The 18,641-nt window shown below is 41.6% G+C and overlaps 1 protein-coding gene across 1 annotated transcript in view; it reads right to left on the minus strand.

Annotated features, from left to right (window-relative positions):
* Positions 1-266: 266 nt before the first annotated feature.
* NAPA (NSF attachment protein alpha) overlaps positions 267-18,641 on the minus strand; it is a 33,990-nt gene continuing 15,615 nt past the window's right edge. The window contains exons 3-11 of the mRNA XM_077480832.1: positions 16,650-16,766; positions 11,308-11,354; positions 9,977-10,054; positions 7,418-7,473; positions 6,751-6,835; positions 6,500-6,604; positions 6,353-6,421; positions 2,608-2,658; positions 267-1,706 (exon numbers count right to left, since the gene is read on the minus strand). Of these exons, the coding sequence (XP_077336958.1) occupies positions 1,605-1,706; positions 2,608-2,658; positions 6,353-6,421; positions 6,500-6,604; positions 6,751-6,835; positions 7,418-7,473; positions 9,977-10,054; positions 11,308-11,354; positions 16,650-16,766 (710 nt within the window). The 3' untranslated portion in view covers positions 267-1,604. The remainder of the gene's footprint in view (positions 1,707-2,607; positions 2,659-6,352; positions 6,422-6,499; positions 6,605-6,750; positions 6,836-7,417; positions 7,474-9,976; positions 10,055-11,307; positions 11,355-16,649; positions 16,767-18,641) is intronic.

Raw genomic sequence — 18,641 nt, forward strand, 5'->3', positions numbered from 1 at the left:
TTGGGAGAGCGCTTCTCCTGGGGGGGTTATCTGATGTGAGGAGGAGGAGCTGCGAGAGCAGCCGAGGGACCCCAGAAGAGAAGGTTCGGGGCCACTCTGTGCAAAATAAGCTGCACAGTGGAGGCAAGTATGATTTATTTATTTTTTTATAAAAAACAAAACAAAAAAACATGAACCCTTACAATCAGTTTAACTCTCAGCGCTGAGGTGAAAGGCGGCAAATATATTATTCTTTTAGATATTTTAAAGGAATTAGGCACACAGACTTACTATATCCCACTGGCTTTATTTCACACGGGCTTTGCTGCGCTTTTTTTTTTTTGACAGGATGGTTCACAAGACAACAGACAAGACAAAAAAAAATAAACACAACAAATAACCTGCATCATAAAATGCTGGGAAATATGCACATCTAGAGCATAACACAATAAAGCAATGCCAACTTTGTAGAAGATTTCTATTAATGGGGGCATGATGGTAAAAAGAAAAAGGGGGAGAAAAAAAAAAAAAAAGAAAAAAAAAAAAAAAAGCTTTTTTTAAATCAGACAAATCTATGAGTTCCATCCAGGCCTCAGCACTCCTAAAAGAAGCTAAATGCAGGTAAGCAGGCATTTGCAACAGGATGGAGCCCAGACTGTAAAAACCAAAGTGTTTTCCCATAGAAAAAACTCAGCCTAAAAAATAGCTGAAATCTGGTAATACAAGAAACCATGGGGAAATGAACACTTTCCTTCTTCATAGAAGCCCCAAAATTAATTGGTCCTAAACCTTGATGCTCAGCATTTGTGCTAAATTCAAGTGTGCAGTTTACATCATTATCATATAGAAATTGTATATGGTTTCCAAACATTTCTGGATAAATACATTTTTATAATCCAACACACCAAGAGCTTGCAAGAAGAAATAAAATAGGTTACTTATGAAAACCTTTCGTATTCCTGGTGTGTTTTCCTGGCTGATCTGCCCAGGCTACAATATACTAAACTTTCATAAATGGAGGCCAGACTGTGGCTTTACAATTCTCTAAAATAAAATATATATGTTCATATTATGCTTAGTGTGGTGTGATGTGGCCAGAGTTCGGCCCTCCCAATTCCCTCCTTTTACATGCCCCCAAATCCATGCAATGGTACAACGATTGAGCTGCTTTCCCAAAAAAGTGAAAAATTGCACCGATAGCTCCTGGGGTTTACAGTATAAAAAAGGAGCCCGCTTATCAATGAGGTTTTCAATGCTACCTTAAAATGTGCAGAAACCTCATGCTGTCCAGCTGCAATACTGTAGACCCTAACTGTAAGAGCAAAAAATAAAATAAAAAATAGGCTTCCTTTAATATGATGCATTCAATGCCTCTGTACTGTAGAAGCAGCCATTTTGTGGTCAGGATCCCTAATGAAAAGCAGCCAATCAACTGGCTGCATATGACTGATAAAACCTCACAAAATGGCTCAAGTACAGGGGCAGAATTTTAAAATGGTGATGGAGGATTGTGGGTAAACGTATATTTTAAATTCCAATAATGTAAGCAGTATTTCCGACAACCCGCCTTCACAATTCCTAAAGTGGGCTTAGATCACTAGGGAAGGGGATACAGAATGAAACCCTTAGCGCAAGTCTTCCTCTTCTCCTTTGATGGTCTTCTTGATGCGAAGCAGCATTGTAGTCAGCCACTGGTCCAAACGGGAGATAGAGTCATATTCTTTTACCTGTAGAGCAAAAAAAATTTGTTACCAAGCCAAAATATTTTTTGGACAGAATGATATTGAGAAAGAATCAAAAGAAGCTTTAGCTATGCCAGGGGCGATGACAATTTTATTTTGTAACTGTGAAAAATTCTTAAAAATAAAGTTAAATCTGGCTGTGAATCACTACATTTTACAATGGCTATCAAAGTGAAAGTCAAGACACCAGAATAGAGACATTGCAGTTTATTTAATAAGGCCCCTTTCACACCGGCCAGTTTTTCAGGCGGACCCGATCGGACCCTCCATGCACCCCTATGGAGCAGCAGATGTCAGCAGTGACATGTCCACTGACATCCACTGTTACCCGATCCTGTCTGCAAAATCCAGACAGATGGCGGTCCTATTTTCCCTTCACCTGGCGGATCGGATGAAAAAACGGACAGAAGGTCCGCTTTCATACAATCTCCCCATAGAGGAGAGCAGGACTGGGTCTGTCTTCGCTCTGCTCAGTAAACATAGATGGACCCGTCATCAGTCCGTCAGGCCCATGTGAAAAGGGCCTAAAGCTATAGAGAGCAACATTTGGTGCAGATCTGCATAGAAACCAATCAGCTTACAGGTTTTATTATCAAAGCTTAATTGAACAACCTGAAGTTGGAAGCGGAATTGGATTTGCGCTCTCCAGTTTTTGTAAACTAACCATTGCTCAATAAAAAGCATAAGCATTGAAAACCTTCCTTTATTAAATTCTGAATTATTTTAAAGGCTGAAGCTAGTAACATACAATGTTATATATTTAAACTACTAAAAAAACTAAAAAAACAAACAAAAAAAAAAAAAAACACCCCAACCCTATTACAATTCAGTAGTAGCAATAATAATAATATATATTTAAAAAAAATAAAAAAGAAGAAGAACTTACTGCATCTGTATAGCTGTCAATGTTTTGTTCTTCATGAGCCTCAAGCAGTTTCTGTAAAAAACAAAAAATAAAAAACGCAGACCTGTCATCAAACCAGACTTTCCACGAACCTTTTTTTTGTCATGAATTTAAAAAAAAAGCTCAAAACTTGGATTATGTGGTCTCTGGGTACAGGGTGTATTGTGAGAGTTTCAGGATATATTAGGGCAAAACCTGGGCAACTCAAACAAGATGAAAAATACATAGTAAGGAAGAGGTGGGCAGATAAAACAAGAGCTACTCCAAAATGCATAAGTACCCTTGATCACCCAAAATTCATTGGACTATACCGGTACCCGATATCACAGAAAAACATTAATAAAAAATGTATATAAATGTATTAGAAAATATACAAAAAATTCATAAAATTACAACAGTATCAGAATAATTGTTACCAATACTAATACAATAAAATTATTGGGTAATGCCTCCCACAAGTGTGTAGGGGTACAATTGGTGTACCCCTACACATTTGTGGGGGCATTACCAAAGAATTTTATTGTATTAGTATTTGTAACAATTGTTCTGATACTGTTATTGTAATTTATGATTTTTTTTTATATTTTCTAATAAATGATATACATTTTTATTAATGGTTTTTCTGTGATATCGGGTACCGCAATAGTCCAATGAATTTTGGGCGATCAAAGGTACTTATGCATTTTGGAGTAGCTCTTGTTATATCTACCCACCTCTTCCTTACTGTCTGAAATTTAGGATGATGGTACCTATAACCTTATTTTAAATTATTTTTGAGGCCAAATTCTATGAAAAATACATACATACGCCACAGCATTTTCTCCACCCACATAATATTCAGGTCTCCCATTTGCCACCAAAAAAGCCTTTACGCTTAGAGGCTTGGACACCACTGGTACAAAGCATCACACTGCCTCTGCCAGCTTGCCAAATTCCCATAGGGCATCCTGGTGCCATCTCTGCCACTGGTAAGCGACACACACAATATAAAAGAAAACGTGATTTGTCAGACAAGGCCGCCTTCTTCTATTGCAGCATGGCCCATTTCTGATGCTCAAGTACCCATTGTAGGCACCTTTGGCTGTGAACATGGGTCAGCATGGGTATCCCAACCGCACAAAACTGCAATGCACTGTGTTCTGACGCCTCTCTTTTGGAGGCAGCATTACCCATTTCAGCAATCTGAGCTACAGTAGCTCTTCTACTGAATCGGACTACACAAGCTAGCCTTCTCTCCTCATGCGCATCAATGAGTCTGGGTCATCCAGGACCATGTTTCCAGTTTTACTTCCTTGGACCACTGCAGACTAGGAACATCCCACTAGAGCTGCAGTTTCAGAACTGCTATGACCCAGTCATCTAGTCATTACAATTTGGCCTTTGCCAAAGCCACTCCATCCCTTACGTTTGCTCGTTTTTCTGCTTTCAAAACACATCAAGTTCAGGGACATGTTCACTTGCTGCCTAATATATCCCACCTTCAGGTGCCATTATAACCAGATAATCAAGGTTATTAACTTCACCTGCGAGTGGACCTAAAATTCTAGACAATTGGTGTATACAGAGGTCACTGTTTGTTGAAATGACTAGAAGAGTTACAAACAGCTGAAGTTACTGTACATACACTTTTCCTGTAAAATTTAGCTTGGCCCTGCCCCTCTCAAGTCACCATATCCGTCACAGAGTCTGCAGTATTCGTTCACTTTATATAAAAAAAAATTGACATTGATGACTGAGCCAATAAGCTGAATAAGAGAAAACCAACCAATTCCATCATTCACATGAAGACCTCATACACACTATTTGATTTTCTGAAGATTTTTGTCTTCAGATTTACCAAAACCATATAATATGAGTTCAAACCTTAAGATTTTCAATTTGTATGCAATCAGGCAGGTCCTTGCACTACATGGTTTTGGTAAATCTGAAGACAAATCTGCAGAAAATCTAATAATGTGTATGGGGTCTAACAGAGTGGATGGATTTAACTCCATTGCCTACTACCGTATTCAGACAGCCACAGCACCTGCGGCTGTCTGAATACACTGACTTGTCAAGCATAGTGGTGCTTACAAGACCACCCATGGCTCCAACTTTGGCCAAATCAGCAGTGTTGGCATAAAATCAAGCCATTTATGACCAGTTAAAGCAGTGATTTGTCTTAAGTCTAGTACACACTATCAGTTTTTTTTCTTAGGTCGGACCGCTGTACTAACAATCCAATGTTAGTACAGCGATCACCCTCACTGAGCTATTGTGTTCCGACAGGGGGGTGGCCCTCATCCACTGGCTGAGAGCGCCGATTGTGAAGCGGTTGGCTGGTGGTTTTCAAACGGCCAGCTTCTGTCGGAACCGGCTGCCAAAAACACAGGCCAAATGCCGGCCAGGTTTATTGAACCAAGCTATGTCGCCGGGCATTCGGCCCATGTGTACCAGGCTTTAGACATAATTACGACAATACAGCTCATCCCTACAAAGGGAATTTATATGAAAAAACTGCAAGCTTATGGTAAAGCTTTTCAATTGTTCTACACTGTCTCTGTGTAGCATTCTTGCAAAACAGACTCCAAGGAATATACATACGAATAAAAGACAATAGGTCAATTAGATAGATTCAACCTCTGGTGCCCAAAGTGTGGCCTGGGGACTGCACGCAGCCCTTTAGCATTTCCCTGCATTCCCCCGAGCCAGTAGTCAGTCTGTTCCCTGCATCCCCTCCCTGCCAGTAGTCAACAGATTCCATGCACCCCCCCCCCCCCCCCCCCAGCCAGTAATAAGCATTTTCCCTGAACATGTGCTTACTCAGGGCCTGTGCAGACAACAATATAATTTATATATATATATATATATATATATATATATATATATATATATATATATATATATATATATATATATATATATATATATATATATATTATTACCTTCTGCCGAGTTAATGGTTTGGCTTAGTTTTATTTTTTACCTTTTTGTAAATTTTTCTGTCCTTTACACTTCCTTTTATTATATTTTCTTTCCGTTGGGGGGTTAATGGGTCTTGCAGAGAGGTATATCAAATAAAATGGCAGTCATTTTAAAAGGGTATAGAATGAGCATTAATGTAGGTGCACTGATCTGTAAAAGGGACTAGAATGCCAGTGATCTCTAGCAGTCTCATGTGTTCCCATTCTGAAAACAGTATCCTGCAGAAAGTTCCCCTCTATTAAAGAGGAATTAAACCCTGATGAGTTTACTTCCTCTTTCATTCCCTGCAAAGGCAAAGCATAATGGACTACTAGGCATCGCATAGTAGCCCATTATGTGTCACTTACCTGACACAGGAGCCAGCGAAGTCGCCGCTGTCCCCTGTAGTCCGCCGCATCCATCTTGTTGGTGGGGTCTCGCAGCTCCGCCGCTGTCATTCGGCGAAGCCGCGATGACGTCACTCCCGCGCATGCGCACGGGAGCCGACACGCGCGGCAGCTCCGTCGCTGAGAATGCCGTAGACAGCGCATGCGCCGTAGACAGCGGTGCCTGTTTTCGGGCAAATATCTCCTAAACCATATAGGTTTAGGAGATATTGCTTGGACCTACAGGTAAGCCTTAATCTAGGCTTACCTGTAGGTCAAAGTGGTTTGTAAGGGTTTACAACCACTTTAAGTATTGAATAGGACAGAACGACATTAGGCAAAAAAGTAAAAATTGATAATAAATTGACAGAAAGATCGATAGACAAGATAGACTTTACCTTTACTAGTTTGCACTCCCTGGAATCAGAAAAAGCTGGAAACATTTCCTCATATTTCTGGACTGCCAGCTGTAACAAAGCACACAAATAAGAAACGATGCTCATATTCTGGAACACCTATATACCCAAAGAAAATAAGCATACTACCTTGGCGTTGTACATGTCGATGCAGAAATGGCAGAGTGCAGCTTTGAAGAAATAATCCTTGGCACTGTATTTGAGTAGAGGACTGTCCATCGCATTGGTACCAACCTAAAACGAAGTACAAGGGACATGAGGCAGTGCAATCCAGCCTTTTGCCAACTGGCTGTTCGCTCCAAAAAGGTGGGGGAATAAGCAGATCGTCCTATCTTAGAGAGGCGACCTAAAGGAAAAACTGATTTGTCTGCAGTTTATACCTGCTCATAGATTTCAACAGCTTTTGCATACTGCTCCAGCTGAGCTGTGTAAGTGGCGACCTTCAGAAGACATTTGTTAGCAGAACTAAAAGGAGAAAACACAAAAAACATTATGATGGTTTACAAACAAGATTCCAGGAAGTTTGTGTCTTGGTAGTAAATAACTGCCACCCAGCAGTTTAAATAAATAAAAAAATAAAAATAAAAAAGTAAAAGAAAATATATTTTATAATTAGATCTGGATATAGATATATAATCTATCTATATATACACACACACACACACACACACACACACACACACACACACACACACACACCACAGTATCTCACAAAAGTGAGTACATCCCCCTCGTAAATATTTTATTCTATCTTTTCATGTGACAACACTGAAGAAATGACACTTTGCTACAATGTAAAGTAGTGAGTGTACAGCTTGTATAACAGTGTAAATTTGCCGTCCCCTCAAAATAACTCAACACACAGCCAATGTCTAAACCACTGGCAACAAAAGTGAGTACACCCCTACTTTACATTGTAGCAAAGTGTCATTTCTTCAGTGTGGTCACATGAAAAGATATAATAAAATACATATGCTCTAAACAATTTTATTGATACCGATCAATACAATTTAAACTGAATGCAGATACAGAATTAAAGATGTGTACCTGTTGGATTCCTCGCCCTTGTAGTAATCAGCTGACTGTTCATAGTGTGCAATTGCCTGCAAGGAGGACATGGAACAAATATGAGAACTAGCTACCGGCTCGAGAGAGAAAGAGAGAAAGAGAGAAAGAGAGAAAGAGAGAAAGAGAGAGAGATTTTAAACGATTCACACTATGGAGAATGCTTTTGTCTTTTATGAATATATCAGCACATGGAGTCTCCTTATCCAATATATGTTGGGGATTTGTTGCGGTATACATTGCCCAGCTGCAAGTTACAGTGAATGAGTCAGATGTCCTACTGAATTATCTAACATCCTCATATGCCTATCTGACCTCTCTTCATTGATGGTCATTGTTTGGCAAGCCCCCATCTTGCCTTCACTGTGGCGATTCACCGGGAGTTTGAAGTTTTGTTCTTCCTGACCTTTAGTCAACAGGATCACCAGTGAATTTGGATTGCTTTTTGCTTGAATTTTGTTGCATTTTTCATTTCATTTTTTGTTGCACTAACACCCCCAGAAAACCAATTTATCCTACACCCCGCTGTCCTTCTCCTGGATGCGGACGGCAAAAGCAGTGGCCGGCCATCTTCTAGCGAGGTTGCCCCTGTCCTCAAGTTTAGCAGGCTTTGGGGAAAGCTGCTCCAGTGTCCGCGGTGCCTCTCTTCTCTGCTCCTCCCTATCGCTAGGCGTCCAATAGGATCACCTGACGTTTTGGCCAATTGGGAAACAGATTTCATACCTGCTTCCCGATTGGCCAGGAGAAGAATCAGTGTTGCAACAGCGAATATTCATTGGCCACTGTAATTCATGCACCTGGTGCCTTGAAAGGGGCCGGATGCATGAATAGGGGACGGCCGTGGATTGATTCATGCTATGCATTAGGGTTGCACCGATACTAATATCAGTGCCAATAATGAGTATTTGCACAAGTATCGGTACTCGTGCAAATGCACAAATACCTGAAACTGATACTTTCAGGCTTAGTTCTTTGAGCTGCCAGTGGGGATGAACAAATGTTCCTTTGTTTAACCCCTTATTAACCCTTAAGGCCTAATCAGCCTTAACTCCCTTATTCTCCTCCATTTAATTTATTATTTTCGTTCACATCTATTTTATAAACGATAAACAATTAAAACTTTTTTTTTTAGTTCGCCTTGTTAGCAAATATTTTCACACATATATATTAACATATGTTTACACATTTCACATAAAAAAAAAAAAAAAAAAAAGCACAAAATTAAAAAACAAAATCAATTTATTTAATTTGTAAAATTACTTTTCAATGCTTCGTAAGATTGCCGACAGCTGAAGTGTAAACAAAACATTTGCAGTAGGTATTGGTATCGGCAAGTACTAAAAAAAAAATAAAAAAATGGTATCGGTGCATCCTTACTATGCATGAATATATCCACTGCATAAAGGGGGGTGGCTCCCGGGCACCCCTAATATAGTACTCACTATACGTCATTTATTAGGCTCTGTTCTTTTATAACCGACATACATACATATCTGATTGTGTGTGGACTGAATTCAAGCGAGGGAAAGACTGCAACAAGGAGTAACACAATCTTTACATAAGTGTAGAAATGTATTGGGAGCGATTGTGACAATACACACAGAGAACTACATTATTTAAAGAGGAACTGCTGTCTGCTCACATAATTTGTAATAAAAACATGCCATTCTGAAGCTTCCCTCCAACCACTTTGCATATTATTTTATATATACTACGATTCTGTGCTTGCCAAGTATGTTGCAGGAATCTCCCTCTACCGAGTCTGGCTGCAACCATTTTAACTGTGGACAGCTGAAGCTGCTGCCTGTTCACTTCCTGGATTTAGACAGAGGCACACCTCCAGCTCTGCAGCTCTCATTGGCCCTCTTTTGACCCATCCCCCCCCCCACTTTCCTGGCAAATTCTCAGGAGAGTGAGAGCGAGCACTGGGCATGATGTCATAAGCCTAGGCTTTTTACCAGACTAGAAACAGGAAGCGGGCTGTATAAAAAGGTATTTACTGGCAGAAATTTTTTTTTTTTTTTTACAAAGTTTAAAGGATCACTAAAGTTCCTTTTTTTTTTTTTTAAATAACATTATTCGTATTGACGGATTCCAAAACATGGGCAGAAGATTTAATAGATGGAAATATGAAAAATGTTCCACTTTAACCATCACTAGAGCACATGAAATGTACTGCATCTAGATGCGCTAGGGCAGCAAAAATACAGAAAAAGCTCATTCCAGCCTGGAATGGCAAGATAAAAAAATTGTGAAAGCAATGAGTCTTGCTGAGCTGCTACCACACCCCGACTACAATGAAGGCCAGATCACTGATGAGCCTGACCTAAGCAGCTAGGCAGGAGTCAGGGCTGAGCTTTTACAGCGATGCAAGAGTGCACTTTATTTTGTTACCTGCTGTCAACCACTGACTGGTCAATACAGCATTATTCTAATAATATGGCCCTGAAAAAGACTGAAAAAGACGATTTTATTCCCTTGCCATAAAAACTTGATTTAGTAAACGTGCAATTCGCATTATACATCAAAGCAATAACACACCTTCTCTATATCCACCAGCTCAGACTCGTATATTTCAGCGATGGATATGTGATGTTTGGCTGCAATGGTGAATCTTCCCTGGAAGACAGAAAAACACAGTGAATTACAGCAGGAATTGCATGGTGTTTATATGTGCAAATCTGTGAATCCTCTCAGTTTAATGTAAAAAGTTTGTGTTAAGTCTACAAAAACAAAGTGCTAATCACAAGGCAATAACTCTATATGTTAAAGCATGTGGACATAGAGGTCCAGCTGTTAACAGAAACATTAGAATGGATCTGTGTGAAAATTGGTGCCAGAGGTGGTGGTTTCGCCACATCAGAGAAGGTTTGTAGCTTATACAAGACTAATGGCCCATACACACGATCCGAAAATTGGACAGGTTGTCGCATATCGAAAATGGAGAGGTTACTAAAGTTATAAAAATTCTCGTATGACATTTTAATAATAATAAAAAATAAAAATAAAAAATCGGCAGTGATGTAATGTAGTGTATTTGTATTTTCGGATGATAACTATACTAATTAAAACAAAAGTCGTACGGTCTGGTATCATACGAGAAAAACGTTGGCATTTGATCGGATAATATTGGATTAACTGTCGTGATCGGCTCCTGAAAGCTCTATGCTAACAATCCGATTATCGTACGATCGCCTCCCCAGCTGTATTTTTTGTCCGATTTTCAGATTGTGTGTACAGGCCATTACTCTCTTCAATCTTGGCAACTGAACAGAGCAGACAGGGAGCGAAGGAAAGACATGCACGTTCAATAAATAAGATCAGAATTAAAGTGAACCTGTTCATGTGACATGCATAGGCAAATCATTCTAAAGCCTCGTACACACGGTACGATTGTTGGCCAACTAAGCGCCTGATTTTTGTCAAAAGGGCGTGTGCCAGGATCTCGTCTTGCATACTAAAGGTACACAAACTGTCGTGCCGCAAACACGAACGCAGTGACGTACTACGAGGAATTTCAGTTCTTAAGCGCCACCCTTTGGGGCCCTTCTGCTAACTTCATGTTTGGTGAGCATCGATTCCGAGCTTGCGTGTTTGTACTTTCGACTTTTGTGTGATGGATTTGTGTACTGACGATACGAAAATCTGACGTCAAACTGTTGTCCGCCGACAATTTACTAGCCTGTCATCCAACATTTGTTGGATGAAAATTGGACAACAATTGTCAAAAGGAGCATACTAACAGTAAGATTTTAGGACAACAGTCCATCAACAGACAATCCCCTGCCATTGTACCGTGTGTACGAGGCTTAAGTCTCATAAGGGGGCACCAGAATATTATGAGCATTAGAGAAAAAGAAATAACACTCAACCATATCAGTGTAGATCTCAATTGCTCGAAGCAGGCAGTTGATGGCTTCTGCAAAACAAAGATATAAAGCATGACAGCCAGCTATCAGATAAATCGTGAAAAACAGATGTTTCCTCAAAGCTATCAACATTTACTTATTAACTTTACTCATTTATTCAGTGCAGACATTTTTCACACCAGCTTTACAGAGAACATGAAAAACACTTAGACCCCTTTCACGCCAGAGCGTTTTGCAGGTGCTATAGCGTTAGAAATAGCGCCTGCAATCCGCCCTAAAGAAGCTGCACCATTGTATGTAGTGTGAAAGCCTTCACACTACAGTGGTGCGCTGGCAGGACGTCAGAAAAAATTCCTGCCAGAAGCTTCTTTGGAGTGGTGAAGGAGCGGTGTGTTTACTGCACCTCCACTGCTGCTCCCCATTGATTTCAATGGGGCAGCGCTGTAATACCGCTATTGCTGACGGTTTTAACCCTTTCGCAGCCACTAGCGGGGGGTAAAAGCGTCCCGCTAGCGCCCGAAATGCGCCGCAAATCCGGGAGTAAAACTCCGCTAAAAATAGCAGCGTTTTACCGCCGACGCAATGGGCGGTGTGGTGTGAAAGGGGTCTTACATCAACAAGTTAAATGTACCCACACAGTCTTACATGTGTCCACATGCAGTAGGAGCGATATGTCAGGTCAATTAACCTACCAGTTTGTGGTGTGGCCTTTGAGAGTTAATTGGGGCCATAATAATTGTCCCAACCACGACACTACCTGCCTGGAGTTTGGATGTTCTCCCTGTGTCTGTGTGGGTTTCCTCCGGGTACTCCGATTTCCTCCCACACTCCAAAGATATGCGGGTAAGTTAATTGGCTCCTGTTTAAATTGGCCCTAGTACGTTTTTTTTTCTTTTAGATATAAACCACAAAAAAATTATTTTAATTGCTCTAAAAAATTGCCATGGCTCCTTGATGCTCGAGTCTCCTTACATCTACCTACCCCAGGACTACCCCGTTTTCTCACCAACTCCTTCCCCCCCCCCTCCCTCTCACATACCCCCCACACCCCTTAATTTAGCTTTTTCTTTCTCTTTCTGCCTCCCATCTCTTCCATTCCTCTCCCTTTCACCTCCTGACCTCTAGGATGTGAATGCCTAATATGCGATCTAGCCCATCCACTTGTTGCCTGCTAGACATTTAATATCCTGTACACACGGTCGGACATTCCGACAACAAAATCCATTCGATTTTTTCAGACGGATTTTGTGCCAAACTTGTCTTGCATACACACGGTCAGACAAAGTTGTTGGAAAATCCGATCGTTCTTAATGAGGTGACGTACAACACGTACATCGGGACTATAAACGGGCCAGTAGCCAATAGCTGTGGTCTCTTAATTTATTCTGAGCATGCGTGGCACTTTGTCCATCGGAATTGTCTACACACGATCGGAATTTAAACGATCGGATTTTCCGACAACACGATCCGAGCGCACATTTTCCGTCGGAAAGTCCGACCGTGTGTACAGGGCATTAGAGGGAGCAGGGTATCCCTCCCCTCCCAGCTACTTAAACCCCCCATATTGGTGTCGGTGTGTGTGCTAAAAATAAAAAACCTCAGCACAATCACTAAAGGGGAGAGTATAGTGCTAAAAAAGGATAATAAGCTCTGCTGATTTTATCATCCAATCATGTGCAAGCTAAAATGCTGTTTTTTTTATTTCCCTTGCATGTCCTCCTTGGATCCACAGCGACTTCCAAGTGCACTTTCGGTGCAATTTCAAGTGCACTTTGCACTTGTAGTGCAAAATGAATTTACCTTTCGTAAATAACCCCCAGTGCCAGTACTGCTCCTTCTCAACAATAAACGAATGCAACAGACTACGGGCAGTACTGCTGCCCACGCCTCCCGTGTTCACACAAGTATAAACAATGCATAAATATCAACTTAAAGTGATTGTAAAGTCTCTTTTTTTTTTCTGTAAAAATAACAAACATATTATACTTACCTCCTCTGTTCCAGTGATTTTGCACAGAGCAGCCTGGATCCTCCTCTTCGGCGCTCCTGGTCCCTCCCTTTTGTTCAGTGTCCCCATAGAAAGCAGGTTGCTATGGGGGCACCGAAGCCAAGTCACAGCTCCCTGTGTCCATTCAGACCGACCCATCCCCTCTCTCACTGAAGGACTTTGACTGACAGCAGCGGGAACCAATGGCGCCATGCCGCAGTCTCAGCCAATGAGGAAGGGACTCCCGGGCAGTCGAGACATTCTTACAACATTGCTGGATCTAGAGGGACCTTAAGTATTAGGGGTGCTGCTACACACAAAAGGCTTTTTATCTTAACGCATAGAATGCATTAAAGTGGTTGTAAACCCTCCCCCACAACTCTGTCCCATGTAAATCAGCATAAAAAACCCTAATGGACACTGCTTGTAGATATCTCCTTACTTGCTTAGTATTGTTGTAATCCTTTTTGTTCTTTAGAATGACATCACTGAGCATGCCCAGATCTCCCCTGATTTACGGCACACTCTCGATGTCTTATCTATCTGTTATCAGGACTTCCTACACAAACCCACTGATATCCCAGGAGGCTGCTAATCACTCAGAGCTTCATTCTACACACCACGTGACATGACATACAGAGTAAACCAGGGAATGGGACAGCAGTACTGCAGTCTTATCAGCTAAAGCTGATGACTCATACCGGTGTTCTGGCGCCCATCCATCGGATAGTGTCTGCCCCGTACTGCGCAGGCACATCGCTTGCGCAGTACAGAGCAGAAGGAGATTCGAAAAATCTCCGAAGATGAACACGCCTGCGCTGTGAGTGGAGGTGCTAGCCCCACCATCCAAGTAGGCTGCAAATATTAGAGGGCCCCTCGTGGGCTCACTTCGCTCGCCACGCTTTGGGCACGGCCTCGCTGCGCTCGGCTCTTTTTATTCCACCTCATGCGCAGTACACAGCGGACACTATCCGATGGGGGACACAATGTGATAGGACACCTGAAAACATTAGGTAATCAGCACAAGTAAATACTATGAAATAAAACAAGACAGCTATGAACAGGGAAGCAGGGTTGCCATAGAAACGTTGGATTGAGAAGGAGGCTTGGTTAACAGTACAGGAAGTGCTCAATGTAAGGGAGGAAATACACTCCACTGTGGACTCAGAGAACAATACTTAAGATGGCGCTGCCTAACCCCTGGAAACAAGTTTTATAAAGTTTCTTTAACCACTTGCCGCCCGCCCTATAGGCAATTGACGGCAGCAAAGTGGTTTCATAATCCTGACCGGACGTCATATGACGTGATCAGGATTATGAGCCGCTGCGCGCCCCCGGGGATGCGCATCGCGGCGATCGTTGTTGCGGGGTGTCAGTCTGACACCCGGCAACTACGATCTCGGTAAAGAGTCTCCGACGGAGACTCTTTACCATGTGATCAGCCGTGTCCAATCACGGCTGATCACAGTGTAAATGGGAAGAGCCGGTGATCGGCTTTCCCTCACTCGCGTCTGTCAGACGCGAGTAGAGGAGAGCCGATCGGCTGCTCCTCTGACAGGGGGGGGTCTGTGCTGATCGATTATCAGCACAGCCCCCCCGAGGATGCCCACACTGGACCACCAGGGACGCCACCAGACCACCAGGGAAAAGGTAATAAAGGTCATAATCCTCCCTAGACCCCCAGGGATGCCAGTCAGCACAATGGGTGCCAATCAGTGCCCATAATGGATGCCAATCAGTGCCCACAATGGGCATCACTGATTGGCATGCATTATTGTTTGGCACTGATTGGCATCCATTACTATAGTATAACACCGATGCCGCCTATGAGTGCCCACCTGTGCCGCCTATGAGTGCCCACCTGTGCCGCCTATCCATGCCCACCTGTGCCGCCTATCCATGCCCATCCGTGCCGCCCATCCGTGCCAGCTATCAGTGCCAATTTGTGCCACCCATCAGTGTCCGTCCGTGTGGCCCATCCGTGTCGCCCATCAGTGCCGCCTATCAGTGCCACTTCATTGGTGCCCATCAGTGCCGCCTTATCAGTGCCCATCAGTGAAGGAGAAAACATACTTATTTACAAAGTTTTGAAACATTTAAAACTTTTTTTTTTTCGAAATTTTCGGTATTTTTTTATTTGTAGCGCAAAAACTAGAAACCGTAGAGGTGATCAAATACCACCAAAAGAAAGCTCTATTTGTGGGAAAAAAATGATAAAAATTTAATTTGGGTACAGTGTAGCATGACCGCGCAATTGTCATTCAAAGTGCGACAGCGCTGAAAGCTCAAAATTGGTCTGGGCAGGAAGGTGTTTAAGTGCCCGGTATTGAAGTGGTTAAACAGTAATATGCAATTTGGGCTGGATTACAGTGGCTATACTTTGATAATTACTTATTATAATGGACTAAATGAAAAGATGCATCAGAGTGGGAGAGTTTACTTCCTCTTTAAGATTAATTAAAAAAAAAAAAAAAAAAACCCTTCTGCCTTTACAACCACTTTAACAACTGCCCACCCACATTGCACTGCAGAGGAGCGGCTGCTGTAGGCAAAGCACCGTACTGGTAGAAAATAAAAATAAATATTGCAGTGTGTATATTATATATATATATATATATATATATATACACACATACACACACACATATACATACATACATACATACATACATACATATACACACACACACACACACACACCATAGTTTGTAGGTGCTAGAATTTTCACACAATCAATATACGCCTAATGAGATTTTTCTTTTTTTTCCCCCTCTTTTTTTTACAACATGTAGCAGAATACAAGTGGGTCAAAATATATAAAGTGATTCGATTTTTTTTTATTTTATTGAATATGTTTTATAGCAGAAAGTAAAAAATATTTAGTTTTTCCCAACATTTTCAGTCATTTTTTCGTTGATATTGCAAAAAATAAAAATGCCAATGAAGATCAAATACCACCAAAAGAAAGCTCCATTTGTGTGAAAAAACAAACAAAAAACATGATATAAAATTTTGTTTGGGAACAGCGTCACAAGACCTTGAAATAGCCAAAGTAGCGCAGTGCCAAATAGCAAAAAAAAATGGGCTGGTTATGAAGGGGGTAAAATCTTCCAGTGTTGCGTTTATAATTTTGCTCAGTGTAGCTCTACTGCCTATATAAAGATAGCACAAGGATGAATATCCACGCCTTCACTTCAATGCAGCCAGTGAGCTCGGAACTCAGTAAAAATGATCACTATGGCTCCTAAGTTCACACCATTAAAAACAGCTCCCCCCCCCCACCCCCCCCCCCTTTTTTTTTTTTAAGTTGTGGAAGATGCCCAACAATTCCTTCTCTGTGGGCAGGCGGCGTTCTTACCTTGAGGATCAGACTTTTTGAAGGCATTGCCAGCATCCACAAAGTTTGTTGCTGCATCATGCTTGCTCTGGACCTGTAGATGAAGCTGAGCAGCTTGGCAGAAAGCATTACCAGCGGCTGGAAGAGGATGAAAAGGATTTTTAAATTACAAGATGAACCTTGTTCAGTCACTTCACAAGACAAAGAGGCAGAAAAAATAAAAAATAAAGGCAGAACTGTGTGCAGAACAGACATTTATTTGCAAATCAGTACCAAAGGAAAAAAAACAACAACAAAATAAAATACAATAAAAAAAACAGTCTGGAATCAGATGTTTATTATGAGTGATGTCTGGACTTTCCTCCCTCCCTTTTAAAGTTATGCCCCTTTCACAGTACTGCGACTTCAAAAATCGCATGATTTAGCGGCTGCAATTTTAATGAGATTTCAAGGAATGCCTGTGTAATCTTGAGGTCTATGGACCTAAACCCGCATCAAAGTCAGACCAAACTAGTACAGGGACTACTTTGAAGTCGCACAGATATGAATGGTACTCATTGGAAATCAAGGGGTACGACTTTTCATGTGACTTTGCAGTCCCAATTCGCACAAGTGTGAAAGGGGCCTAAAGTTAAAATATTATTTATTCTCATTTTGGACACTGCAAAGGATGTTTATAAACCATGTTAGGAGAGATTTCATTCACTTCCTATCTCATAGCTAAATTGAGGCAATCCATGCTGCCCTCCAGGGTCCAGGAACTAGTGTCCCCATTGAAACAATTCCCCTCTATTCTTGTCTGGTGACAACTCAAATGTGGGATTTTCTCTTAGCCCTTGTACACACGGTCGGATATTCTGATGGACAATGTCCGTTAGGACCGTGTTGTCGGATAATCCGACAGTGTGTGGGCTCCATCGGACTGTTTCCGTCGGAGTATCCGACGGACCAAGTTTTCCAGCTGGGCTATAAAATTTTCCGACAACATGATCCGATCGGACTTTGTCCGATCATGTGTAGAGAATTCCGATCGGACAAAGTGCCACGCATGCTCAGATCAAATTCCTACACCAAGGCTATTGGCTACTAACCTGAACGTAGTCCCGTCCTAACAAAATAACGTCATCACGTTAAGTACGATCGGATTTTCTGACAAATTTGTCCGACTGTGTGTATGCAACAGTTTCGGACAAAATCCAACGGATTTGGTTGTTGGAATGTCTGACCGTGTGTACAAGGGCTTACACTCTTCTTGAGAACAGTAAACGGGACAAATAAAGAGTGTGAATTTCCTTAAAGTGGTTCTAAACTGCTGACATGAAATGACAAAGCATATCCCTACCATATATAGAGTGTACTTCTCTATTCAGAGAACTAATTGTCATTTCTGTCTGCTGCCTCCTTCCTCTGCTATCTGCAAGAGTCACTTCTAGGGCTGAAACAACTAATCGATTATGAAATGAATTGGGCAGTAACATAATTGGGTTAAAAAAGAAAGAAAAAACTAAAACGAACCCTTAAGACCCCTTTCACACTGGGGCGCTTTGAAGGTGCTCCAGCGCTAAAAATAGCGCCTGCAAAGCACCCTGAAAGAGCCGCTGCTGTGTCTCCAGTGTGAAAGCCCTGTGCGCTGGTAGGATGCTAAAAAAAAAGTCCCGTTAGCAGAATCTTTGGAGCGGTGTATACACTGCTCCCGCCCATTGAAATCAATGAAGCAGCGCGGCTTTTCCCGCCTGCATAGCGCTTCTGCAGTGATTTTAACCCTTTCTCGGCTGCTAGCGGGGGGGGGGGTGAAAGGGGCCTTATAGTAGAAAAAGAGCAAATAATCACTACTGTAAATATTACTTTCACAGTTCTAGAGTTAAAAAAAAAAAAAAAAAAAAAAAATGAACCCCCTACAGTAGTGATTATTTGCTTTTTTTTTTTGCCCCTCTTTGGGACGTAATTTAAAGTTTACATATACACTACCCTTCATCACAATTAAAACCAACGATTACATTTTTAGAAACATCT

Source organism: Lithobates pipiens, unplaced genomic scaffold (assembly GCF_037356315.1).
Source record: "Lithobates pipiens isolate NorthernLeopardFrog02 unplaced genomic scaffold, aLitPip1_a1.2 Scaffold_1, whole genome shotgun sequence".
Taxonomy (NCBI): Eukaryota; Metazoa; Chordata; class Amphibia; order Anura; family Ranidae; genus Lithobates; species Lithobates pipiens.